General features: G+C 43.7%; 1 protein-coding gene across 2 annotated transcripts in view; it reads right to left on the bottom strand.

The window, feature by feature from the left end:
- Positions 1–767: 767 nt before the first annotated feature.
- GALNT10 (polypeptide N-acetylgalactosaminyltransferase 10) overlaps positions 768–27,663 on the bottom strand; it is an 88,261-nt gene continuing 61,365 nt past the window's right edge. For both annotated transcript variants that reach the window (XM_054217441.1, XM_054217442.1), the window contains 8 exons: positions 22,390–22,575; positions 20,556–20,739; positions 19,538–19,655; positions 10,838–10,945; positions 8,749–8,970; positions 7,890–8,006; positions 5,588–5,737; positions 768–4,827 (listed from right to left, as the gene is read on the bottom strand). In XM_054217441.1, coding sequence (XP_054073416.1) covers positions 4,660–4,827; positions 5,588–5,737; positions 7,890–8,006; positions 8,749–8,970; positions 10,838–10,945; positions 19,538–19,655; positions 20,556–20,739; positions 22,390–22,575 — 1,253 coding nt within the window. In that variant the 3' untranslated portion in view covers positions 768–4,659. The remainder of the gene's footprint in view (positions 4,828–5,587; positions 5,738–7,889; positions 8,007–8,748; positions 8,971–10,837; positions 10,946–19,537; positions 19,656–20,555; positions 20,740–22,389; positions 22,576–27,663) is intronic.

A 27,663-nucleotide genomic window follows, 5' to 3' on the forward strand; every position in this document is an offset into this window, starting at 1 on the left:
ACAGCAGCTGGGAGTGGATGTGCCATACCCTTGTGCCAGCAGAGCCAGCCTGTTTCGGACGTAACTTCACCAGGGCTCTTTCAACTGAACGCGTGATGGGCTGACTGCTAGAGGTTCTCTGTCCTCTCCAGGCAAAACCATTAAGTGTCTGTCCATATCTCAAAAGACAATTTTAAATAAAAGCTTCTCCCTTTTTGCCCAGCAGTTATGCAATTGCCCAGTATGACTTTTAGGAGATGTCTCTCCTCTCCCCTCCGTGATGCAAGCCCGCACAGCTACTATAACGATCCCGCAGTAGCCACGAGAGCACTGTGTTCTGCAATGCTGGTTGCTGGTGGTGCTTGTTTGACTTTTAGTACATTGACGTCTCCATGCAGCAAGGAGGAGGAATGTTTCCTGACTGGAACTCTCCAGTAAAGGAAAGCAAAGCCCTGTGCACAGACTACTGTAAAACAAACCAGGAAGAAAGTTAAGCTGAGACATTGCTTTCTTGCTACTTCTGTATTAGGGATTTGAACACACCCTTTGAAAGTTTCCCAGTGATGGAAGGCATCGGCTTTCCAAAAGACACTTCTGCACAGATTTTATATCCCTTCAGGACTATTTGTGATTTCTGATTTGGGTACTTAGAAAATAAAATGCAGGATCTTGCAAGCCGAGGAAATGCCTGAGCCTTCACCAGGAGACATCCTCTGGTCTAGCTAACCAAGACATCCTCTGGTCTAGCTAACCAAGACATCCTCTGGTCTAGCTAACCAAGACATCCTCTGGTCTAGCTAACCAAGACATCCTCTGGTCTAGCTAACCAAGACATCCTCTGGTCTAGCTTTAGTTGCTACAGTGTCCCAAGAGAACGCTGCCATCCTTTCCAAGTTGTCCTATTCAGAGTGACAATCCTCCCCTCCCCTCCCCCCCGAGTCATTAATGATATCGATTTAACAGAGGAAACTCAGGAGCTTCCGAATTACTGTCATTCACACAAATTTTGCACTTGAAGTCAGACATTTTAAAAAACACACACGAACACAAACACTGCACTACATCCTTATCTCCCAGCCCCTTCCCCTCTTCTCTCTTGTCCAGCAAGGCACTAGGAAATGGTTCAAGTTTAAGCATTTGCTGTACATTTACATTTAAAAAGGCACATCTTTATTTTAATGATGCTGTATTCCCCTTTCAGTAAGGCCCAAACGTTCTTCTCTTATGGTGTGGAAAAGAAAGTTAATTTCCCAGGCATGAAAAAAACCCCCATCTTGCACACAGAAGAGCCCCAAACCTATTCACTGTGTCTGTAGGCCTTAGAGATTAGCACCAGTACGAATCAACAAGAGCTTCAAGAGCAAATCAAAGTATTATGTGACATAGCACACACCCAGGGATCCCCCTATTGTCTGGGATTCTGATACTGAAAAGCAGCAGAATTTATGCAGTCTCGGAGAGAAGGGTTGTTTGAATATTTTGGGGGAAAAAAATATGAAAACATTTATTTTGCATTAGATAATCACTAGTATTTATCTCCAGTCTTGACTTGCATGCAGATGTGAAGATTCGCTTATGTATTCATGCTTTAGCAATTTTGCTTACAAATAACCAAAAGTAATTGGAATAATTAACCAGATTGCCCAGCGAAGGCTCAATTAAAGATGTAGGTGATGAAATACAGCTTCTATTTCTCAATCAGTGGATGGTTGGCTATATTAAGTCTTCTCATTAGTCAGCAAAGCCTCTAGGGTATTGAAAAGTATAATTGATGTAAATAAATGAATAGCTCAAAGCCCGGCAAGCCAGTCAGAAGTACACAGAATCTGTGGGGCACTCATCACACGCAGATCCCAAACCTTTGGAAAACAGATCAGATCAACCATACTGAGAAGGACCCAGTAGGACCACTCACACCAAAGCTCCAGTTTCCATGTACTGGTGGTTGGTTGTCAGACAGGGATTGCCTCAACAATTACCTAATCTTTTGGTGCGTACTGCTAAGAGCTGTCCTTTCTCTCCAAATTAAGATCATTAAGTGGTAAAAGACCTCTTCATTACTGCAGTTCCCTCTGAAGCAAGCGTCCAGCAAGCCAAGCAGCTAGGACTCTCTTCACAAGGTGAGCCCAAGAACGAAGCAAGCCATGCATTTTAGAAACAGAAGCTAATCCTCTCGTTAGAAAACTAAAACACACAAAGTTGCAAGCTGCAAGCGGAATGAGCTACAGTCCATTTATACACTTTGCTGATTGTGTCCCAATTTTAAAAAAACTAGCACTGTTCATGGACAAACAGCTGCTTGTTCCACAGGTATTAAAACATTCATAAAGACATCTAGTCAGGCCGCCTAGCGATCCACAGTCAGCACTATGAGACTAATGAGAGCATTAATAACTTAAGGAAAGCAACAGTCAGACACAAAGCACTGGAAAGTGGCTCCGTCTCCCGTAGAAATGAGAAGGGATCCTAATGACAGACATATTGTAGTTACTGAGAACAGAAGATGTCAACTCTGCTTGACACTGGTCTCACTTTCATAGCAATACTGCTGCCAAACCACCACAAGGAAAGCCTAGAGCTCTTTTTCCTTTTTCCCTTCACTCCCAAAATGTTAGACACCAACATATTTGGCAAGCCCGGACCCAGCTGCAATCCAGCGCCCCTGTTTCCCTTGCTTCGTGACCGCATGGGCAGAACAGGTGAGACACGGCCGCAGCAGGGAGGATGAGAGGTGGAAACGATTTTGAGCCTCACAGTCAATACATCAGACTTGAGAGCTTGAGGGGCAGCTACTTGTGTTCCAGTTGACAAACACAGCACGACATGCCTTGAAACACGGGCAGTGATCCTACAGTTGGCAACATCAGAAAGGGCTGTTACTTCTGGAGGTCTGCAGAGGGAGCCAGCCTGCTTGTTTCTTGACACGAGGCAAAAAAATCTCCTCGCCTTCACAGAAGAGAAAGACACCCCAGAGCAGAGCTTCCCTGCTCCCCCAAGGAGGGAAAGTCCATTAACCGTGCTTATCGAGAGTCCCAGAGGGGTGTCCCTGCTCCTACCCCGAGTGTTCCAGCCTTTCACTCTCAGAGCTGACTGCACACTGTCTCCTCAGCTGGACAAACTGCGGAGCTGGGCAATTACTGGAAAAGGGCTGGTTTTATTGATTTACGCAGCATCTTTGCAAAAGGCTAACTGCACCGTCCTTCACAGCTTTTACTAGAAAATGCCACTGCTGCCTTCAGTATGAGACTAAATGGGCTGAACTATTGTATCTTTTTGCAAGAACTTAATTTTAAACCAGTGTGGGGTTTTTTTTTTAAACACTTGGTTCAGATACACTTGAAACCAATGGTCCTCCATTCATCCTTTAGTGTCAGTACTTTTTTCCAGCTCCTGGGATGAGACAATTCTGATTCAGTGTCTGGCAGATCCTGCATCAAACCAGAAGGGTGATACCTTGCACTGGGAACTGACTACACAAGGGACAGGGTACTAGTGAAATTGGCCCATCAATCCCACATCTCTGCTTAAGCAAAGACGTTTCCAGTCACAGTAAGCCGTACAGTGCTGTGGATGTTGGGAAAGGGGGAGAGATTAATAGTGCATTTCCACAAGGCTAGAACACGACTGACCACAGAACTCATGACTGCAACTACAGACTGAAGAACAAATGGATAAAGACCAATGGCTCACCTCAGCCCTGACTTAATTATGCTGAATTAATCTGCTCACACCAACTGTGAATTAAGTTAGCTTTCAAACCTCTAGAGGAAAAATGGAAGTTGCCTTCATGTAGTAGATTTAACTCTGAGAAATTGTACTAAAAGTGTCCGTACTAAAAAGACTCTGAATAAGAGGCAAATTTGGAACCTGATATCCAAAGGCCCTTAGCAAAAATCTTCACCTGTAAGAACTGTGCTTACTTAAAAACCCTCTGCTAATCTTTCACCTTGAAGATTCAACAGCGAGTGACAAACTGACTGCAAAGTGAATGGACCAGAAACCCAGATTCCTCATCACTAATAACTACAGCGATATTCCCAACACTTGGCTGCACTTCCGCTACAGCTCATTCCTTTATCAGAGCTATGATTTGGAAAGTAATAATATTCAACCTGTTTGAAATATATTTTGCTTTAGGGCAAAAAAAAATATTCATTTCATTTTACATTTTGATGGCCCTTTTTTTTTTTTACGTCTATGACGTCAGAGGATTAAATCTTGTGTTCAAGACTTTACTTAGATGGACTTTGGAAGATAAAGCACCTACATGGGAATGCTTCAGCGGGTAGAATAGCAGCTACAAAAAGTCCTGAAGGGTCCTGGATAACAAAATCATTTAACACCAGACCCAGGTGGGAAATAGAAGAAAACAAAAAAAAAGCAGAAACAAAACAAAACAAAAGCGGTTTGAATCACATTCAGACTCCTCTAAAAACAGAGTTTCTCTTCAGTCTCAGCACAGAAGTGGCTCTGGCAAAGCCTTTAAAATTCCACCATCCCCAGAAGAGAAGGATGCAGCATCTTTGCAATAAAGACTGGCCTGCTAGTTAACCTTCTCCTGAGATTCTCCCTTTTACCTTCATTAACTGTTTAAAAAAAAGTATTCTTAAAAAAATTTTTTGTAACCCTCCCCAGTAAAAACTATAATTGTAAAATATATATATATATTTTCTCAGTCTTTTAAAGATCAAGATTTCTGTTAAATTTTTCCAAGACAGTTGAGTTTGTATGTTCAAATATCCACTGCTGTGTTGGAGATGAAGGATTGCAGCTATTCATAAAGATCTTTCGGTCACTCTCACTGCAGTCCATACAGCTGCTGCTTACTGGATGGTAGAGAGTCTTGTCCTGGAGAAGAGAAATTCGACGTGAGGTTGCTAAGCAGAGAAGCAAAGCTGGTTTAAAACTAACAGAAAGAAGTCTTAAAACCCAAGGCAAGCTGTTTTGTCACCTGGATGTATCTGAAGAAGTTCTTCCACGCTTAACTGGCTAGCCAAGTGTCATGGTCCATTCCCACCCCTTGCAACAGCACCCAGCCCAATCCTCACATCGGCACTGGGAAGCTCTAAAGGTAAGTGTGAAGGCAGGCCTCCAGCCTGCAGGCTCTCACCCCGCTGCAGTCACCCCGCAGCACAGTGCACGCAGATTGCAAGGACTAGCACAGGGCATTTAGTCAAGAATTTACTTACCTGTTGGCCACAAAAGCATTGCTTAGTAGGAGAACGAATAAATCCTTATCTACTTTTGGCATGACCTTCTAGCATTCAGATCAAACCAATAAACACAGCACACCTCTTTGCAAACAGATTTTGTGTTGCATCACCTCACTGCCAGCTGTGGACAGGACTGCAAGGAGAGTGTCCCGCTTAGCAAGCCCTGGAGACGCAAGTCCTCACCATTTCTAACCAGGGGAACAGGGGAGCCACCTCTTTCTAATCGAGGGTAATTAATGGCACAATGACAACAGACTGTCTGCAAATTCTCTTATCACAGCTACATGAAGAGAAGGAATAAAACATGAGTGATGACATTTTAAGGAAACTTAAGTGCCTACAGGCAATTGATACCTTAAATGAGAATATGCACGCGCGCGCACACACACACTCACTTTTCGGTATCTCCAGAGCTGGTTCCCCTTCATTCCATGACAGTCATAGAGGGTGACAGGGCTGCTGTGGGAAATGGCATCAAAACAAAACTTCTTGGTATGCTGAGGATCCCCAGGACGGATGTCTTCTCTCCAGCTGAAGGTGAATACCTGCCGGGACAAACAGGACCCTCAGGACGGCTCGTACTGGGTACAGTGCTTTCACCAGCAGAACTACGTTCCCTTCTTTGCCCACAGGGTGGGGATGGCTTCAGGGAAAGGATGAAATCTTCTAGAGGAAAAACTACTTCCACCTCTGGGGACAGGGACTGCTGGCTAGGGGAGTCTGTAACAGCTACCCCGCGGACTGCCACGCAGCATGCTAAATGAGACTGTGCTGCTGCAAACAGCCATGCTGGTTAGCTTGGGTACTAATAGCAGCCTGGAATGTCTCTGCAATGCAGACATACATCATGGATTAAGTGAGCAGCTGACCAATTACGGCACTTCACAGCTAGCAAAAAAGGCAGAGTGCTACAGGAGCTCCGAGTTAAAGCTGGCAGTAAATACCCGAGTCTGCACAGGCAGCCTGCAGTCACCTTGAGAAGGGTCTGTCCCACACCTTCTGCCGCAAGAGACCAGAAGGCCCACAGCTCCCCACCCACTCCACAGGAGTGTCAGAAGGGCAATCGCTAGGGCAATGCTTCCTGGTGCTCTCTTCTACTGACCCTGCAATGATGTCTCAGCACTTTCAGGTGAAATGAAAGGAGGGATACTACAGAAAAGAAGAGAAAGGGTTTTAGCTCTAGCAACCAGGCACAGCCTATCAATGCCTGGCAAGGCTGTGGCCTTGATGAAAATCGCTGGATGGCCAGCACATGTGGCCTGGAAATCCTTGAGCAACAGGGATCGGATCACAGAAGAACAGTCGGTGGAAGTACCACCACATGTATGCTCTGCTCCTTGCACCGCCCCTGTGGCATTTGCATTTGGCCACGGCTGGAGACAGTAGTGGTCAAGCTGCATCTTCAAGTCTGATGATCTTGGCTTGGCTTATGACAGATTTTAAGCATTGTAGGACTGAATCCCAATCCCACAAAAGATAAAACTTGTTTAAATGCAGGCACTGCTGTCCAGCTTTTGCTTTCTGCTTTGACACGGACAACATCTCTGGCAAGGGTGCAAGTGTCCTCTGTGACCAGCACTAGCCAACGTGGTGTTGCAGGGCTGTTAGCCAGCACGCCGCGCTCTCAGTGCCCAAGGGGAAGGGCTGTTCTGCAGGCTCCTTTTGGAGCCAGGCGGAGGAATGGTCCTCTCTTCAGAGAGATCTCATGGGGCAGTAAGAAAGAGCAGTAATGAGAAGAGTGCTACTATTTGAAGCAGCATGCCCAAAAACTTTTGTGCAAAGAAGCTACTTTGTTTCTGTCTCTCTTTTAAACCTCTCTTGGGTCTGAAATTACCACAATCATTTAGGCTCAACGCTACACAGAAGTTCAAAACGCATTCACTTCCTAAACACAAGCCAACACTAATTGTTCAAGATTCTCCTGACACAACAGAAGCTTAGTTTTGGACTGTGCCTGATTAAATGGGTTTCATTTCCAGTTTCCATGCATCAAAATTGATATGCAACAACTCTCTGTCTCCTACCACTGAAGCCATTCCCCTGAAGAGTTATGCATGGCTCTGTAATAGAGGCATTGTTTTCTTGATCTTTTCTCAGCTCAGCTGCTACAGTTTAGACAAACTAATATTTCCTTCCCTTCTGTTACAATAAAGCTGTCGTTTCTGGCACCTTATATGTTGAGAGGGTGAATCTATAACCTGGCCGGTTTCATCTCTCTCCAGCAGTGGTTGGGTGTTTATAATGCATTTGCCTCCTGTCAGAGGGATGATAGTAAGCGGTTATTGAATGCTTCTGCAGGTTCATTAATATGCATGATGCTCCTCTATCACTTCTTTTCAGCACAACCTTTGAAGTTAATATTCACTTTGTTACATATTACAGCTGCCTTGTTACCGGTTTCTTTTATTATTTTGGCATATTGTTTTCCTGTGCTTTCTTTTGTTCACTCTGAGAACTTCAAAGCAGAGGTAAAAGCTCTGCACGAAGTCTGCCAGGCTCCAGACCCTGCCACAAGCACAAGCCACATCCTGCTACGAGCACATCAAGTATAATTAGCACATGAGCCTTGGGGTGCACAGCACCCTCTGTTCACCTCACGGAGTTCTGCAACGGCCTTCCTTCTCAAACGTTTGTTTTTATAACTTCTCCGTCCCCAAGTTTATTTAGGGGCTGATGATTTATCAGAGGGACTCTTACCTGCACGTTGTTCCACGCTGCCTCTCCTCTGTCCTTCACACAGTTTTCCAGCCTCAGTGGGGATCCCAGGGCTCCATGCTTAGTATCCACACACAGTCCAGTTCCTACATTGCGTATCTGAAATAGTAAATTAGTCACTGAATCTCCTCCTCTTACCAAGTGACAGGAAAGAAGGCTTAAATTGCCTCAAATAGCGGCAGTATTTGTATGAAGACAGTTTTAAGACTCCTCACTTAACTGTGTATCTGAGCTGGCAGATAACAGCTAGAAGAGAGCACAGGAACTCAAAACGGGACCCGTCGCCAGCTGTAACCTCACAGCAAGGACACAGCAAAGCCCATTAGCCAGAGGACTGCAAGAGCCCACTATGTTGTTGTGTGTAACAATCCATGACTTCACTCCTGGGGTGATTCTTTTCTCAGAACACAGCCAACTTTCAAAACCAGGGGTGGCTTTCCTGGCCTTCAGATGGGAAAGCTAAGGAGCAGAGCAGCTGAACAGAGTTGTGTAGCCCTTCGGAAATATGAGATTTCTACTAATGCTCAGCTGCAGCCTTTCCCTAGTCCTCCCTGTTGGCATGTTCTGCCTTCTACTAAATACACAACATGCAGAACAAGCCAAGTCTCTATTCTCTTTGTAGATGTGCACTAATAGAAACAGCTGCCTAATTGCCTTCTTTGATCAGGCCAATATAATGGTAGAGGAGTTCTGGTCTTTGAAACATACCAAGCAGGATCTTTAAACCCTCGCTTTCCACCATACTCACAGAAAACCGGTACCGGAGCACATGGGTAAGGCAACTTTAAAAAACCAAACCCCAGCCTGTTTGCCCACTGCAGGTTTCAGAGCACAAACTTGCCTCTCCCCAAGCAGCTGCTGGAGGCTCCACTGGTGGGTAGAACTTTGGCAAGTCCCACGCAACCTCGTTCATGAACCACTTGAAGCTTTTGCAGTTGAGGTTGTTGCGAAGTTCCTTCTGAGCTGCGACGTCCCCTGCAGAGAGATGCCGGTACTCTGGTCTGCGCTGGTATATGTACTCTGCATATTCATCCATCCACACCTCAGCCACCCGCTTCAAGTTCTGTGTGGGTAACAGCCACGTGTGAACATGAGAGGGAAAAACACCTGAGAAAACTCTGCACAAACTACTGACATTAGCATTCGGAACAGCTCTCATGTTTTTTCTCAGAAAGGATTTTCATTCACATCCACTCTTTCTCTCCAGCTTCAGGACAAAGATTATTTTTATTATTCTCTAGTTCCAAGGAACTTTTAGAAAGATATTTTCAGTTGAGGTCAAAACAGAATCTTGGCACTTGGCCATTATATCTAGCTCTTCGTGGCTAAGAAAAACAACATTAATCAAAAGTTGGGTTTTTTTTCCTCTTTTTCTGTAAAGAAGCTAGTCAGAAAATGATGCTGGTAAATACCACTGGACATTCAAAGGTCCCTGACAAAAAGCTGCTTCTTAAATCCTTCTTATTGCATCTTTTATATCCATCTAGGAATGGGATTTGCAGTACTCTCTTCTGGAAAGCTTCACTTCACAATATTCTTTCTTACCACTATTTTTCCATTTTCTTCGGTAAAAAGCTGTTTAAAAGAAACTCTAAGATACTGCAGGAATATGGAACTTTCAGGTGCTGACCCTTCAGAACAGAAGTAAGGGTTTACCTCCTGGCAGCGATATATTTCATGTATCACTGTAAAGCTTAATCCACCGCACAATTCCAAGATGGCAATGTACACCGCCCGACCGAGACACCCGCCCTACTGCTTGTCACAACACACTCAAGAGACCGTTGGACCTTGGACTGTTCTCTGGCAACATCAGGTACATTCTTGGTGCCACACAGTAACGTACCACGTGCATTCATGACTTCAGTAGCCCAGCAGCGCTGCCCACCCTGCACGAAGGTGGTCAGTCCAGCAGCAGTCATTTACTTCCAAATAAATTAGGATGTTAAGAATAAGCAGCGTGCTGACCCTGCCCCAAATGCAGCCTATATGCAACAGGGCCAGGTGTTCATCTCAAGATGACTGTACAATCTTAGATGCCAAGAAACAGCCTTTCCTACACCTGTCTGCCATCTCCTTCCAGCACCGTGGGAGTGTGCAAGAGCCAAATACTGAATCAGAAGAAATATAGCTCCTTCCTGAAGAGATGGCACAGAGAGGAGAGCACTCTATCGCTCTGACAGGTCATTGCTGGGCTGAGTAATAAATCCAAATCTATAACTAGGGTGATGCTATTAAACTGGGAAACATTTTGAGACTGTGCAAGCCATAAGACTGCAGAACAGCAGGGTACCTTTTTGTGTTTTTTTACTTTTGCAGCCTTCCTGCTCCTATCTTTTTTTTTCTCCCACCAGAGGGCAATGCAATCCCTTCTCAATTTGGAAATTAACTGGAGAAAGCTAGTGCATGATAGGCAAAAACTCTTTCCTCTTTGGGCTAGACTAGACTAAGAAATAAGATGGCACAGAATGTTCCATCATGGAAAATTACAGCTTGCCCATTCAGTGGTCTGTGATGCTTGAAGTTGAGAGGTCTTTCAATCACCAAAACACAATCACCACACTGAAGCCTTCTGCTCTTGGGAGAGCACAGCTATAAAATGACTGAAGTATTACACAAATAATGCTCTATCTTGTTTTTATTGGTGATTCCATAGCCAGCGCCTGATTGCAAAGTCCCTTCCCAACCCCTAGCAATGGCTGATGTCTGGAGCATGACAGCTGCCTGCACATGAGTCTGCGGCTCCCCTAGGCTCTCTTCCCCTTGTGCTACACATCCACCACTGCAAAACTGCTCCATTTGACCACTGTACAAGTACAATTTATTGACTACAAAGCCTACATTTGCCTCCCATTGTGGTGCGAGAGGAGACAACAGCATGGCCACATTGCAGTCAGACATCTGTTGTGGGGAATGCCATTGCCACTTACTCTTGCCAGGCTGACTCCTGTTGGAACCTTGTATGGAACGTATTTTCTGTAGATATGACCAACTCTGGAGCAAGGGATGTCCTCCATGCGGCCCCCACACATCCATACCTGTGGAATAGCAGAGATACAGATTCAATCTTGGTTACACAGAGAAAAATGAAGAAGAAAAAAAAGACAGACTTTCAAGTCATGAAAAAGCTAAACCCAGATTTTTTACTTTAAAGTACACTCTCTCCCAAATACCCTGCCCTCCTTCCCTTAGTCTCAAATCCTATAACTACCCGCTTACAGCCATGCAGCAAGCCTTGATTTAGTACAGGTGCTATCAAGCCCGATGGCTAAACAGTTCAATTTTGCATTATTGAGAGAAGAGAACAGGAAAAAAAAAAACTCCAAGCACCCAGAGAACAGCACACAGCACACTTTAAATTGATGTACGTTTTTACAGCGATAGTAACCACAATAGTTAAACTGGACTGCCATATAAGACCTGGGCGTAGGTTGTGTAATGTTGCTGTAAAAGGGAGGCCATCTCTCTAGTACAGGTCATGTGCTAGGCAAAACACTCCAGGGAATTCATGAGCCTGTTCAAGTGCCAGAAACCAGAAGAAACCGCTACTTTTCCCGGTGGTTATCACTGCTCTCTTATGGTTTCATTGCTGACATGCACTCATTGCTTTTGCGGCCTTACAATTAAGTAGAAATCTCTGCCTGGTGAAAACATAATTAGCTTTAAAAAAAGCCCACATAAAGTCACTGGAACACACTGCTAGTTGAAGATGACCACCTTGATGCTTGGTTAACGGCTAGATTAGGTCCAGAAGTTTCTTTCCCCATCTGGGAAGATTCCAATCTGTGCCAACACTCCGCAACAACTTTCTTTTATTCCTTATTTATAGCATAGATGTAATCATTTTGTCTAAGTGAAACCAAAGGAGTTGTTTTCTGAACCAGCCAATCTACTACATTAGGCTTAAGAAATATATTCATACGTGCTTCCCAGAGATATCTAATCAATACTCAAAGAAAGAGTATCCTTCAGTATGCAAGACAAATGACTTTCGGAATTCTTGAACCACCACACTGTCTTGCCCTTCACTTTGTCCCCAGATCTTACGTTAATACCCTGAAGGCAGCAATATTTAAGAAGGTCTGCTGGTGCTGCAGGCTGATGCAGTGTTCTTGATCTCTCCATTCACTGTGGCTAATTTGAGCCACCGCAGTTCACTGTACAATGAGCTTAGTCAACAGCTTCACACATAGCGGGCAATTCCATTAATATTCTACAGTGACAATATTAAATACTTAGCTCAGAAGAGAAATATTTGGCCAAGGCTGCTGCATAATTATTAGCTCTGACACTAAAGTCCTCTGGAGTTTCAGCTCTGTCTACTGGCCCTAATAATTACAGTCATTTGCTGACTGCGTATAACTTAATGGAGGTTGGTTGCTCTCAGTTAGAGGAATATTTTTCACAGGCAACTTCTAAAGTTCAAGGTACTTAATTACATGTCATTACGGCAAGAGAGACAAGAAGAAAGTTGACAAACACTTTCTACAGAATTTCCTTCCTTTTGTCCCTGCTGTGTCTTGTGAGGCTGGTACAAAAGAGATGAAGATGAAAAAAGAAACTAGCGCTCAGCTTCTGTGAAGTTTCTAGTGGAATTAGAAATGCTTCTTATTCTGTAGCTGCTGTGCTTTTTGCTGCAGAGGGCCACAGTGTGATTCCTCTGATAGGAAATTAACAGGTAGACTGAGAAAACAAGAATGTGGGGATGTTTTGTGTTTTTATGACAGAAACCATTTGTGTACGACTGCAAGAACTGCAACAGATTTTGGAACTATAAAAATCTGCAGGAACAGCTGAAGAAGCCTCGGTTGCATAGGTACACACACTCAACAACCCATGTTCTTACACCGTGCACTGCATCCTGCATCAGGAAAGCCTTAGCGGTCACAAGCAGCTGCATTTTAGTGCCACACAAGCCTGAATGAAAACACCAGCTTGCTATCCTTGCTGCCTGCCCACAGGATGCCTCACTTGCCCCTGATCTCTAAGGGAAGGCTTTCAGTCAGGCCACCGTGAATACACACCTCCTGAAAACATGAACTCCCTAAGTAATGTGAGAAACAGCCCCCTGCAGTCAACGTGCAGCTGGAGAGGAGAGCACTGTCCTTGCACTGCAGATCTTGTGAAGCAATAATGCAGACAGCACTTATCTAATGAGTGGCACATGGGAGAGGCAGGGGGTACGGGAAGCTAGACAGAGCTGATGATGCATTGGGCCAAGAGCTCCGAGCTACAAGACTCCAGGCACAGAAGATGACATTACATGAACGCATGTAATAATATGATAAGAAAGGCTACGTAACTGAGTTACCGAACAAGTGAAATCTAAAATCAGTTTTACATGCTTTTTTCCTAATCGTGCTTTACAATATTTACTCCCAAATGATGCTGAAACTACCAGTGCTGCATGGAGGCAATGGAAAGCTTCCTAATTCCTGCTAGCAGAGCTCAGTGACCCTTTCAAGGTACTTTGCCAACTCAGTGCCTTTTTAACGTTGTCTCATGCTGCAAGTGACAGTATGGCACTTGCAGTACAAATCTAATTTTAAAAGCGTGCCTTCTATTCATTCATTGCTGCTTTGATTTATTTTATTAGTGAGCTGCTTTGTGTGGTGACAGAACTCATTACAACCTCCATAAAGACAATTACCAGTCCTTATCTATAAAACTGGTAGAAGGGGGAGAGGGAAAGAGCGTGACACGCATTGGTAAAACACAGCTAACAAAAGCATTAGAAAGCTAGAGTTAAAGGTCAGGGGAATCACATCCAAGGGTCTGTCAAAGAATAACTGCACGTGAAGCAAACCCAAAATAGCTGCGTGCTGGCTGAGAATGCTGCCACTCAGTTAGCAGTGTTTGGTTGTTTTTGAACAAGGGTACAGTTCACAGCCACGACACACCTCTGCTCAAACTACAGCGCTGTCGAGCAGCTGAAACAGCGCTGTTCTGTGGGGCAGCACCTTGTGCCTTCACAGTAACACTGACTGTCACTTACTGTGTTCTCCTCAGGCCAGGGAAGCCAGTTTCTTCTGCTTGTTGTTTTACAGGAGGGTGAGATGGTGCCTCATCTCCCTGGCTGACACGACAGTAAACATCAGAGCCTGAACTTGACGCACTTAATTTCAATCAGCCATTTACTAGAATGCCGTAAGAACAAGAATTAAAGCTGGTCAGGCAGGCAGTGCTTTATACAATGATCTAATCAGATCTCATTAGGAGAGAACAGGAAATTTCTCTTCCTCCTCAGGCACAATTTTACCAATCTACATTTTAAGCTAGGATTCTAGCGGCTGACAGATCCGCTAGAATTAAGAGAAAACCTGGCTACACTGAGGTCAACGGGCACACTACAACAGATTTTTCTAAGGCCACAATTTCACTCTAATAATAAAGCCACATACAAGGGAAGTAAAATAACAACACTGGTGATATTACTTCTACCTTCTCAGTGGCCTGGAGAGCTGTAACTCCATATTCATAAAGCAACTCAAGAGCCTTTGACTCACCCAGAGTGCTATGAAAGCACAAGATAATATGCCACCTATTCTCTACATGGGAATGTTATGCTGATCCAATTCCCTTTCTGCTATTGCAGAAAACAATGTCGCATAAGACAGCTGAACCTCTCTCAACCACACGAGACAACAGTGCAGTTGGTGTGTGAACACAAATTATCCGGGTATACAAGGTTTATGATTTCCAAAGACCGCACCATGACGAGCCAATGCTTCCCAAGAGAGGGGGAAAAACACAAAGGAAAGAGTCAAGCCTTGAAACGAAAGCTGCTTCTGCAAGCCATGACAGAAATAAAGACCATGGGATAGACCAATGGAGACAAGCTGGATGGTTGTCCGAGCACACTCTGAAAGGTTGGAAGAAAAGGGCACAGTGGATAAGTGAAGAGAGTTCTCTGCATAACTAGGCAGGTGAGAGGATGAAAGCAAGGGCCACCAATGATTCAGGAAAATCGTAATCCTCTGTATTGTAAGCATCAGCTGCAGTTGCAGCTGGGACTTACTGCTTTATAAAAGATTAAGGTAGCTCAAAAGGCACTGGGATCTATGTGTTTGCACAGTGCCTTCTCTCACACAACATACACCAGCGTGGCCCCTCCTTACTGTCTGGAGCATTTTAAAGTACCGATAGCACTTTCAGATATTCACATTTCAGAGAGCGGAGGGGGGCCGCTTTCCTGCTGCTGCTTGGAGGGAGGCTACACTTGAACCTGAACCAAGCACATAGGGTGAACAGAGGCCAAAAATTCAAGTCAATGGTCTGAAACTGATCTCTGCATCACCAGATAGGAAGGGAGAAAGAAGCCACCCTCTACTGCAGCTGAGAGACATAGAATTAAGCAGCATGTGCTGGCTTAAAAAAAAGCCTCACAAAAAAAGCAGCAGAATGCCTGGCCTGTTTCAGTGTGGGCAAACGTGAGCTGCTGCAAAGTGGTGTGAGTATGTGCCTGGAATAAGCAGTGGAGGCTCACAATCAGCACTAACTTAAGCAATACAACTAGAAATGCTGCCAGAAGTGATCCCTTGGCAGCTGCACCCTAACTATGCACCTGCCGGGAGGCCAGTGGCAAAATGTGAATCACAAATGTGCTGCTGCCGTGGGGCAAAGGAGATGCATGCATTAGATATGCCCACAGAAGCTACAGCGCACTTGGATTTGTTGGGAAACATGCAGCATGCTTTGTGCTATAGAAATCAGGAGAAGCAATCCCTGTTGATGCTTTGGGAAAAGGATGTGGAAGAATGCAATGATCTACAATCACCAGGGTAAGTGCAGGGGACGTTTCCTATTGCCGAAGCAAGGAGAGAACACCATGAGTACTGCCCATCTTTTTTGCCCCCCACCCCCCCCCCGCAATTGTTCTTTTCAGGGCAACTGTCAATATGGCTTGTTTGCACCAAGCCCACTAAATTTTATGAAGGCTTTAACACCTCTAAATTACAAAGCAAACATTTTCAAAACTGAAACGATCTATCGTGTAGCAAGTGACATTCTGGATTCCCATTCTTCGCTCTTGAAGTACAACGTACAATTAAAGGATTGAGAGCCACACTGCTCAAGATCCAAGGTACAAAGTACATCTATATTTATGCCTATACAAGTCACTTTTTCCTCTTCTGTTTCCCCACACCCAAAAAATCAGAGACGATATATTTATGGAAGAGGGGCATGAAGCAGTTTAGTGCAGATTACATAAACCAAACAGAATAGGAGCCACAAAAATACTGAAAAAGAGGCAGCGTGATCGCAAATAAAACTGAGCATAGATAAGCGCTGTACAAAGTAGCATTTGCAGAAAGGAACAGTTTAAATGCTTCATATATACCACTCCGAATTAAATACATTAATCTCAAAGAAAATGAAGTGGTTATGTAGGCAGCAGAATGGGGGTGTTTGTTGAGTGTGCAGGAGCATTCAGAAAATGGGAGCTATTAAGCTGTGTTTAGAAGAGGAAAGACACATTGCCGCTTTGGGTGAAGTATTCAATTTTGTTCACATCATTGCAGAAAGATACAAAAGACCAGGAAAAACTGTAAGAGAGGAGAGGTATAGAAGTGACTCCCAAGAAACAAAAAACCACCCTCAATGCAGTCCACTGAACAGAGAAGCTACGGCTGTAGAGTTAGGGGCAGCAGAAAGGAAAAGTTAACAAGCGCTGCACAGAAATAGCTGTGGAGGCTTGTTTGCCCTTCCTCCAAAATACAGGAATGAACTCAAAGGTCGGCATCTGGTGATCCACCGAGATGGAGGAGAACGGTTCTCACCCCAGGCAGCTCCGCAGAGCAGTTTGCCCAGAGCATTCTGCAAGCGGGGTTCACGAAAAAATGAGGCTCATTGGAACAAGTGTAATGCCTGCAACTAAAACCGAAGACTGCAACCTTCCTGTTGCATCTGATGAGGACCTGAACTAAGAAGACCCCTGACCTGTAGACGTACTGGGTTATAGCCACCGAGCTATTCTGGATATAGACAGGTTAAGAGAAGGAAGAAGCGTGTGTTTTCTGCTTGAATATGAAATGGATACATGGAGTCCTTAATTTCTAATTTAGAAATTTCTGTTTTAAGGGATTGAGACGACCCAGAAAACTACAAACCAGCAGTTAGCATTAGAAAGTTTGTTTCTAATTTAAAATTCACCTAATTTTTTGTCCCCCCAGCATGCTATGTTTTCTAGTGATGTTTGGTGTATGCATTTCATACGAGAAGCAAGGCTTCTATTAACAGAGTTTGATCCATCCTCCAGCTAAATGTTTTCTGAGGTGCTAAACACTGATGGTTCCTCTGTTGGCTTGCCTTCAGCCTGAAAGTTTCTTCTCTGAAGGAAGCACAGCCAGCTGATGACAGAAATACATATGATCTCAAAACAGAAAGGCAAGAGGCTCCTAAATAAACTTGTTTATTTCTAGTCTCTCAGCAACAGAGCCCTGGATTTTGAAATAAAGGCAAAAAACTGTAAAGCACAGTCCACACACGGCCAAAAAAGAATATGCTTGGGGAAAAAAAAGAAAAAAAAATCGACTTCTTGTGGGGCTTGGGAAGGCCAGATCTGATGCAATGGATCAAAGACCAGCAGTGCAAAAGAGTACCTGCACCCGCAACTCCCAGGCACAGGAATGGATTCTTTGTTAAAACCCGGCTGTAAATTTGGCACACTTAGAATCTGAATTCCCATTAGATAATAAATAATGTGGAAGCAGGTACCCCACACCTAAACCCAGAAGTTTAAATTATTTGACAGTGCCCCTTTAACTACAAAATCTCAGTCTGCTTCTAAAGGTGAAAACGTGGCTCTAAGCTCGCCAGGAAATGTCATAGCTTCATAAATTCTATGAACAAACCTTCTATTCTTGCAATTCCAGCAGAATTATTAAATCTATCAGCCACAGATGAATGTATCAATTTATCTTAATTTCTGAAAATACACTGAGCCTCTTTCAGTTAAAACTTCATTTTTCTGTTGCACAATGAAAGAAAAAAGGGGGTCTTTGCAGAGATTAATTAAAGCAAATTTATCCCTCCATAAATTACCATCTCTGGACTGAAATAAAACACAGTGTGTTTCAGAGAGGATAAGCAAACAGATGAATGAAGTAGTCTTATTTCCTGCAGATCAAGCAGTGTGACTGACTGCTGTGGCACTGGAGACAAAGGGCTTGCCCAGCCACTGTCATCACTCTTGGAAACCAGCATTTTCAAAAAGGGCCAAGGAAAAGAGGCTGAATGCTGCCACTGCCCCTCCTGCAGAGAATGACATTGTTACACAATTTCATTACATGCAACACAAAGAATAAATGGCTCTAACTGTAATGACAGCTCCAAAGTGCGTGCCCCCCCCCCCAGCTATCATTACAAAGGACAAGGGACCTCCGATGTGACTTTATTACTTTGTTTTTTTCTGTGAGCAAACAATGAAAGAAAATACATTGTCTTGAGAACAATGCCTTTTCTTGCCTTGTTTGCTGTACAGTAGTACACGGTAAGTATGTACGTATGGCAACACGGCCTGCTGCATATCGTTTGATATGCCTCTTAACTGCATAGTGGCATCAAGAATTCGGAATCTGTTTTGTGAGGGATCAGCCATGACTTGTTTGTTGGGGAGACAGATGAGGAATTTTAGCCGCCAAAGCTAAACCATGCGCTACGTTAGCATCACTACTATCTTCTAGCCTCGTGCTGAGGCCAACTAGCCTAGTGCAGTGTCATCCAGACACCTATGAGATTATTACATTCGACCTCTGAAAGAGAAACCACATGGTGACTCAAACAGAGTTTAACACAGAAATCTTTACTCGATTCGATCCAGGCTATGGAAAGGATTCCCACCACTGAAGAGAACAGCCGCCTGCCTTCAGCGGTCTGGGACATTCCAGTGGGTTTCCTAGGATGGATTTCAGTGCCACATTCCAAGACAAGACAGGTACCAGCGGTCTTCATGGGTCACGGTTACTCCTTAATATCAGTAATCAGCATTTTTGGTCAGCTGGCTAACTCATTTTAAAGCCTTCAACTGAACAGCTTGGTCAATCGGTAAGTAACAGAACTGTCCCCAAGCCAGGCAGATAATGATCTGAAGTCATTGCCAGCAACATCGTTATTATTCCGATTGCTGAGGGTTTTTTACAGGGTAATTAAAAGTCTCCGTTCCTTGCAGCCAGACATCACATGGATTGACTATAGACAGTAAGTTACTCTTCCCTCTGGGAAACTCAAGCTGAGGACTGAGGTACTCAACTGGGCAAACACTGAGATGCCTGAATCCTCCTTCCCTCAAGGAGGAGAGTATTTTACCTTCTCGCCAGGGTGAGTACTAAGCAGGCTAACAGTCAGAGCGAGCTCCACGCAAGCTGACTTACCCTTGCTGGGAAGAGCGCATGCATCTGAAGCTGTCACCACAGAACGGGGGACACCTCAGCTAATCATGCTCCAAAACTGACCCTCACAAATGACCGGTCACATCATCGCTGTTTCTTCTGTGTGCTATCTTACTACTCCCAGCTCTTTCACCTTTAGTCACACGCAAAAGCAAGGACAAGATAGAGCATTCACATTCTGCGCCTCAGAACAATTCTTACTTTTCAAAACAAAAGTAATTTCCAGAGAACATAGCTCACCTTAAAGGATATTTCATACTGCTCTCCTCCCCATATCTCCAGACCTGCATCATACCCTCCCAGCTCCCAGAACCACTTTCTATCGACTGCAAACAGTCCTCCAGCCATTACAGGAGACCTTAAGGAAAAACCAGACTCCATATTACAAACACATTGAAAGATACAGTTCTCTAGCTAAACATTTAAAAAACAAAGCAAGAGTTGACAAATATTCTTTTCCCCATCCAGTGGTCCCAGTGCTTTTGCAGCTCTGTCAGAACACCGAACAGTTGGTTTTGCATTATCTACTAATTTCCCACTTGCAAATGAGGAGGACCAGACGAGGCTCCCTTCAGAACCAGTCAATGCCTCTCCTCCAAAAAGGTAAAAAGAGTTCACATTAAGTGACAGGACATAACCTTTCCCAGAGGGACCCATACGCTGCACATGTGGTGCTCTTTGTCTCAGTAGTACGATCAAGTCATTGAGCACGACCTCAAAAGGTGTTCTGTTGGTTTGCTGCTTTTTTTTAACACTGCAGAAGTCTAAAGGACAGCAGAACTGTCTCACCGTTGGCAAGCAGAGCAGCAGCAGAACATAACTTGATCACAGATTTATTTCTGCAACGCACTGCAATCATCAAAATCGCTGTAATTATTCTGCTAGGTTTTCTTCTCCCCACACCTGGGAATGACATAAGCTGCCATTGGTTTGTTGTTTTTGGCAGAGCATTAGGGATACTAAATTATGTTTGAAAGATCTCAGTAATAAACGACCACATTAAATGTTACATGTTACAGTTTCAAATGAAATGTTAACTTCTGCGGGAATTAAGGTGTCAAAAAATAGCAACGAAAAGGAGAACGTTCACAGCTACTACACAATGCATTTCTTTTAAACCATCAAAGCAAACAGCTGCCAAAAAGCAAGTAGCTTAACACCAGCTTCTGACTTTTACCACACTGAGGTGTAAACCAGCCCTGTAACAGGGTGTTATTTCATTAGCCAGCTCTTAGCACGCTGCGTTTCAGTAACTTACTCAAAGGGATCACTGGGATCAAGTTTCTGTAACTCAGGAGGAATAGGGATCCTCTTGTAATACATCTCCCAGTCAAATGCACCTCGCATTGCGTCTCCAGCCTGAGTCTCATATCCAAAGTGGTCATGATCAATAACATCAATCATAGGGCAAACGATAGTCTTGCGGTTTCGGGCAATGCGATCTGAAGATTGGAGAAACATGTTAGAAAACCTGCACCGGTTGGTTTCTTTGACCATGAAATTACAGAAAAGAGCATCAAAATATGAAGTTGTTCAAGAATGACATTGATTTCTTCCCGTTCATTCTCTTTCGGGCAGATGCTCCAATTTATATCAATTTATCTGGTATCTCTGCAATAATTGAGATATCCAAGCTAGAACTATTGAGATAAAGCCACCAGGCACTCATGCTGCATTGACCATCACCCAGAAGCAGAATAGAAAGACACAGCCATGCTACCACAGATACCTAAACTGCCAGGCTAAAAACAGAGAATCTTGTACTTAGTGAATAGTCCTCATTTTAACAAGTGACCGAGACGTGAACCCTTTCTGCACTGATTCAAGGCCAGGGCAATAACCCATTGTACCACCTAGCTTTAATTGCTATGCCAGAGTCTGTCAGGAAGCGATTCAGACTAATGGCATAACTACTCTCAGCAGGCTCAAGAAATGCAAGTGTACCTCCTCCCCTCAACCTTTTTTTCCAACCAAATAACACAAGACAGGATTAATTCCTGCATAAACATCTGGAACTTCTTAAATACTTTATTACTGAGACGGTCTCTTGTTGGAAGTTAACTTCCAGAGCAGAGGCGACAAATGATGCTTCAGCTTCCAATGCACGTCAAACAGAAATCCTTTCTATGCTTTAAAATTAAAGCATACTCTACGTGTTCTCATTTAAATGGCATTTGAGCTAATTCTGTCCTCCCTCCCAGGGGCTCATGAAGCTGCAAATGTTCTACACTATCGCCAGATAGAAACGGTAGTGAAAGCAACAGTACCACCATCCAACAATCCTGCTGACAAATCTGACTAGTTTTTCTTACACCTCCACTTGACTGTTGTTGCCACAGTTTATTTGACAAAGTCACATGTCAGAGAGAGCCTTGCCGGGTCACTCGCAATAGGATTGTAAAGGACTTTGGTACTGGCCAGAGGCACCCAGGTACCAGAAACAGAAGGCACTGTCCTTTCAATTAGTCATCCTTGAAAAGAACTGACGTTGTAAAACTGATGCCTCCTTAAAGATGAAGCACTGCCTCGGAAAGGACCACACATGTTCTACAAATACATACCAGCAGCTGTCATTCACAAGAAGTACTTTCCACAGGCTTGCAGACTATGAAGTTAAATATAGTTATATATGACAAAAAAACCCTAAAAGCTACTTAAAACTTGGATGCAAAGATCTTTTTTGTATCATAAAGGCATTCCTCTTTTCAAGCTGCTGAATGGCCATGCGATAGTTTACTCACCTAGCAAGTTGTAAATTATTTAAGATTTCATTTAGTGAGGAAATAGAAGAATATGATCTCTGCTCTTTAATTAAGCAAAACATATGATAGGGTTATTTAATAGTGCAGGACCCGAACAGAAAACAATTCTTGTATTAGGGGCTACAAGCTGCCAACAATTCACCTGAGTCTTGTGGTTGGCTGGGTTTTTTTGTTTGTTTGTTCTCCCTTTTAAGACATTTCATCTTCCTTTTATCCACTTACAGCATTAGGGGAAAGCAGAAGGTGGAAATAAAACAAATTCAACACCAGCATCTCCTGTCAGTTCTTTAGCAGTTCAGTCTTCAGCCACGTACGCCACCAGACGCTTACCTAGCAGAGGTGGCAGCCAGTTCACATTGGCCTCGCAATGGGAATCCAAGAAGGTGATGACATCCCCTATGGCCACAGAGGCCCCCAGCATTCGAGTTCTTATCAGCCCTTCTCTCTTTTTGGTTCGGAGGATTCTTACATTTGGGAACTGGGCCATATAATCTTCCAGGCGTTTCTTCAGGTGTTCTGTACAAAAATGAGAAATTTAAACACCGTAACAACGAATTTCTTAAAAATGCAGTTCCTGTCTTTGGAAGTAGGTCCAGAACAGTTAACAAATGCGATAACAGGAAAAAGGAAGTAAGAATAATTCCATTTAAATGCAATGCTGAAGTTTAACTTCTTAACCAAGACTTCTGAAGATGTTCCAAAACCCTAGGAGCAATATCAAAAAAAACCCAAACAAAAACAAACAAAAATGAAGAACTAGGAGAAGATGGGGGAGTGCAAGATGAGAAAGAATACAGCAGAGGAAGGTGAGAAGGAATAAAAAGGTCAGCTGGCAGACCTTTGGGAGAACTTTATCAGAGCCAACTGCAGGGGTTTTCAGACACTTTTGCAGAAAACCAGTGCACCTTAGAAGAAAACCAGGACAACTTACCTGCATAAGTAAGCCATACCCAATGCATTTAAGTTGTGATCGGTTTCTTCAAAACACAAAACGTGACCAGCCATGACATCACACACCAATAAAAAACAACAAAAAGCCTAGTGAAACATCCTCCAGACAGCAAGACAAGGCATAGCTACTATACATATTTGAACGGCTACATAAAATTCTTATCAGAAGAGATATTTGCATTTAAATATGGAAATATTTAAGCTACTGAATATGGACTGGAGCCACATCTGAATTATCAGACACTTGTGGTCACTACAATTAACAAGTATTCAAACAGGAAAGCTGCAGAAAAAGATTACTGAGATTTCAAAACAATGGATAGCTTGTTTAGTTCCTGAAATAAAAAGCTTGATCTACATAAAGAGTGAGGGGCACACAGCTGTCTTTACATCAAAGAGTGAAGCGCCAAAGAAAAACCTAAAAATAGGCTAAGAGCTGACGCTGGCCTAATCGCTAATGGGTTGATCTTTAGGCATCTGAAACTTTGACTTGCGTGACAGCAAACCCCATTCACAGTGTGCCAGGGACTGTTCATTAATGCACCATACTATCCACCGCCACCAGCAACCCGTCAAGGAAACAAGCCTCGCTAGGCAAAAGCTAGTTTGTTAAATCTAAGCAACTAACTAATCTTAAAATCTCACACACCAGAACTTGAATAGAGACAATCATTCAAATACAAATGACCTCACAGGTTTCTTTGCCTTTACTATAGGGAACGCATCCGCTCCATTCCATATAGCAGAGTCTTCTTGGCTTCCAAAGCAGGCATGAAAGGCAGGGGCTGAAAAGGCAGACAGTGGGAAAGTGCCCCTGAACAGGGACCAGGGAAGCTGGGTATTGGAATAACTCTCTAAAAAGAGCAAAGGGGCAAATAAACTTAACTAAGTTATGAGCTATCCCCCATGGTGCTGACCCAGCAATTGTGCTTCAGGGTTTTAGCTACTGGAGGAAAAAAATGGGCAAAATCCCTATGATTAACACACGTTCTGCACCTTCCCTTTCAAGCAGCCATCACCTGCCTTCCTTCAAAGATCACCCAAATCAACTTCTTCGCTTTTGAGGTATTCCTAGGAAGCTCTTTGCCCTTTTCAAAGCTTTATTTAACGTTCCCCAGGACTTTTTTGCTCACAAATGCATTTTTGTGTTTTGCCCGACAAATCTAATTGTCCCACAATATCTACATAGGTTTCCCTGCTCAATAGAGCCCTTAGTACTTCTTGCTGTCTAGCATGCTTTTCCCTCATCCTTTTCAAGTCTCTTCTGAATAGATCCTCTCAAGCAACCAGAAATTTTGTCCACTCAATTATAGATTTTTCAAATAAGAGCCTTCCATAGAGACTAGATATATTATTAGTGCAGCTGCCTTCCTCCTGAGGCAGTGGGTAGACTTAAAAAGACAAAAGAAAAAAAAAGAAAAGAAAAAGAAAAGCCACCAACACTGTTTAACACCGCAGCTCATCTCTTGCCGTTGTTAGTTTATCACAAAAGATTAGTTCACCAGAAAAGAGAACAAACAATCCTCACCTCAAGCATAAATCGGTTAAGCACAAACCAGGAGGTAGACCTTGGTTAAGCTACCCAAGACAAGACAAACATGAGCCTGGCTGCTGGTGCTCATTTTAATAAAGGAGGTAACCATCACACGGAAGCTCTGGGGCCGATTCCCCTAACAGTAGCCACAGACACCGTAGCGCTTGCAAGATCAGACCCCACAATAGTTACGATATCTAGACCAGACCTAAAAAGCACTGGAAGGCTTAAAAAATCCAAAGCTCCAAAATAATGGAACTTTCTGCAACTCTGTATTTTGATAGAAATAAGAAAATGAGACTATGAAAGATCCCAGAGGTTTGTCCTCCATTTGTGCGCTGGTCCTTTTGCGTTTTGGCATCATACCCCTTTCTGAACTGTCCTGGTTTGTTGGGCAATTCAATCTAAGGAATCTTCTTACATCTCTGATGGCTGGAAGAAGCAAAGGAAACTCGAGGTACTCCATCAGCACCCATGTATCCTCACTGATGCAGGGGACACAGGTACCAAGCAGGACGATGCTCAGATAAGCTGTTCCCAAATGCTGCAGAAACATCCATGTTTGATCATTGCATTTTATAAGGTTAAGACTTACGTGCCATGAACTGCAAGTAAGCAGATGTTATTGTATCTACTTTCCCTTACTAAAGAATCACAGACATCCAAGCACTCTCACAAACCACGTACAAAACACAGTGAAATGTACTTTTCAAAGACAAAGCTCTCTTATTTCCTTATCCCTGTGCTATTCCTGCCCCTCAGTGTGGCCTCCACACACCCAGACAGAAAAATATTTATTTCACTCTATTACAAATATTGTCACAATTAAGTCAATTTTTGCTTTTAAAAGAAAATCTCAAAAAACCCAAACAAGTGGCATTAACTGCTACAAAATTTTATGAGGCTTTAAAAAATATATTATGGAATCTTGTCACACTGAGTAATTTTTATTACAAGGGCAATTTTCTTTAATGAAAGTTGTTAGGTGAACTGGATGGATTCCAATGGCTGTGCCTACTCCGGGCAAAGTAATACAGCCCAAACATATAAATGAGAGTAAGATTATCTGCAGATTAAAAACTAGGCTGGTAGCTTGCTAACAGACTTTGCAATAAACTTGATATACAGTGTATACATTAACGGTACCAGTCAAGAACTACTGCCTTCTTTATTTTGAGCTGTAAATAAAACTGTGTGAAGATAGCGGAGAAGCTTCAACAGCAGGCCTGCTTAACATACGGAGTGCCAAAGCTTTCCAAAATAAGACTTTTTTCCCCCTAGGTCAAACTCCTGTGGTGGTTTTACTGCACTTCTTTCTTCGGGCTTCACCATCCAAGCAGAGCTGCCCTCGCACGCCATTAGTCTGGTAACGACTTGTAGCATGGCAAGGACTTTCCAAGAGAGGAATTTCTTATGTCCAGCTGAGATTTCATTGCAGCCACCGCACGGCTGCCAATCGAACAGGCACCTAAGAAACATTACAACTTCAAACCAAACATATGCAGAAGCCAGAGGAGGCCAGAGGAGCCCAAGGATTATCTTTTTTTAGAGCTTAAAGAGGCAAACGTATGAGAAACAAGGCAATGTAGACATGGATCTGCAGCACCAGAACAGCGTAAATGGCATTGCAGCTGCAGGTCCATGTTCAATTCAAAGCAGAAGTTACCTCAATACATGCCCCCCAGCAAACCATGCAGCCCGTCTCCACTCAGCAGCGCCTGGATCCCCGCCAGCTCTTTCACATCCTGTTGGCTCAGCCGCGTTTTCACTGAGGCTCGTGCAAAAACACCAACTGGTCAGAGTGAAATCAATTCAAAATAGGCCACAAATCTAAGTAATTTTCCCACAGAAATCAGTGGAAGAGATCCAGCAATTCTCAAGTTTCTAACATGCTTTTAAATAAGGTCTTGCCTGCACGCTTTAATTTCAACAGCTATTCCTCCCGGGAGCTGCTCTGCAGTACAAAGGGACCTCGCTCCCTTGAGCTCACACAGCTCCGTTTTGCAGATGGCAGCAGGCTGCTGTAGTCATGCAGCTCTCAGATGAAGCCTGGCCTGGTCTGTCTCCTTTTCCCTCCCCCAAATCACACACCAAGACTTGAAGCACCTGCTTAGAGGTAACTGCATATGAGGTGGTTGACCTTCCCCATAGACACCTTACAAAACCCACCGCTATGTGCGACTAGGGCATACTTCCCTCACTTGGCAAACTGGATGCACATGCTAGGCTGCTTCCCAGTAGGTTGGGTGAGTGAAAGAAACGCAGTAGCATCAGGCCTGCTGAAAACTTGAGTTAGTTTTGCTTTTAAGCAGGAGACTGCTTAACTGATGTGGAGCTGATGACTCAGGTCATTCTCTCATGAGATGCAAAGAAGGGTGTTATTTTGAGGAAGTCACTGGGCTCTTCTAGAGCGGACTCATGGTCTGGTGGCACTTTGGGACTCTCCAGAGCTCAGATGATTAAGACGATCTTCACCTGTGACTGCAGTGAATCGCAGGCAGCTGCAACGAAGAGGTGCTCAACACACATTTGCTTTCTGTACTTCGAAGGACTCAAGTTGAAGATTTTGAATAACGGGGCCATTGCTCAGGTTTTTGAGCTGTCAAGGTCACGAATTGATCCCAACAGAGTTTTTTGGTCCCATCCCATGAAACCTTTATTTTCACAGTTGTTTGAACTCAAAGGAGCTGCAAACTCCTTACTTTCACTCAGGCAAACTGGCCCCTGCAGAGGAGGGCAGCGCAAGACTTCTAGGACTCAACACAGTTTGTTTGGCAATAACATGGTTGGCATAAAGACTTTTTATATATGTTCCGATAACATCTTTGCCGTATTTGGCAGGGGAGGGTGTGCCAACATTTGTGATCTTGGGACAGGAAAAAAAGTTAACTCATTTTAAGTACCAGTCAGGACTTGAAACTATGATACAGATTTATGTCTAGAGAAAGAATTAGGAGGGAAACACTTCCCCTGCCCTACTAGTGCAACATTTCATGCTTCATATGTTACTTTAGACCCTATCAGCTTTGGTTTCTGAATTTTACACTGTACAGCACATATCTGCAACTCTAGTGCGTGTGCTCATACGAGTACCACGAACCCCATCCAGAACGAGCAGT

Source organism: Rissa tridactyla, chromosome 11 (genome assembly GCF_028500815.1).
Source record: "Rissa tridactyla isolate bRisTri1 chromosome 11, bRisTri1.patW.cur.20221130, whole genome shotgun sequence".
In the NCBI taxonomy this organism is placed as follows: domain Eukaryota; kingdom Metazoa; phylum Chordata; class Aves; order Charadriiformes; family Laridae; genus Rissa; species Rissa tridactyla.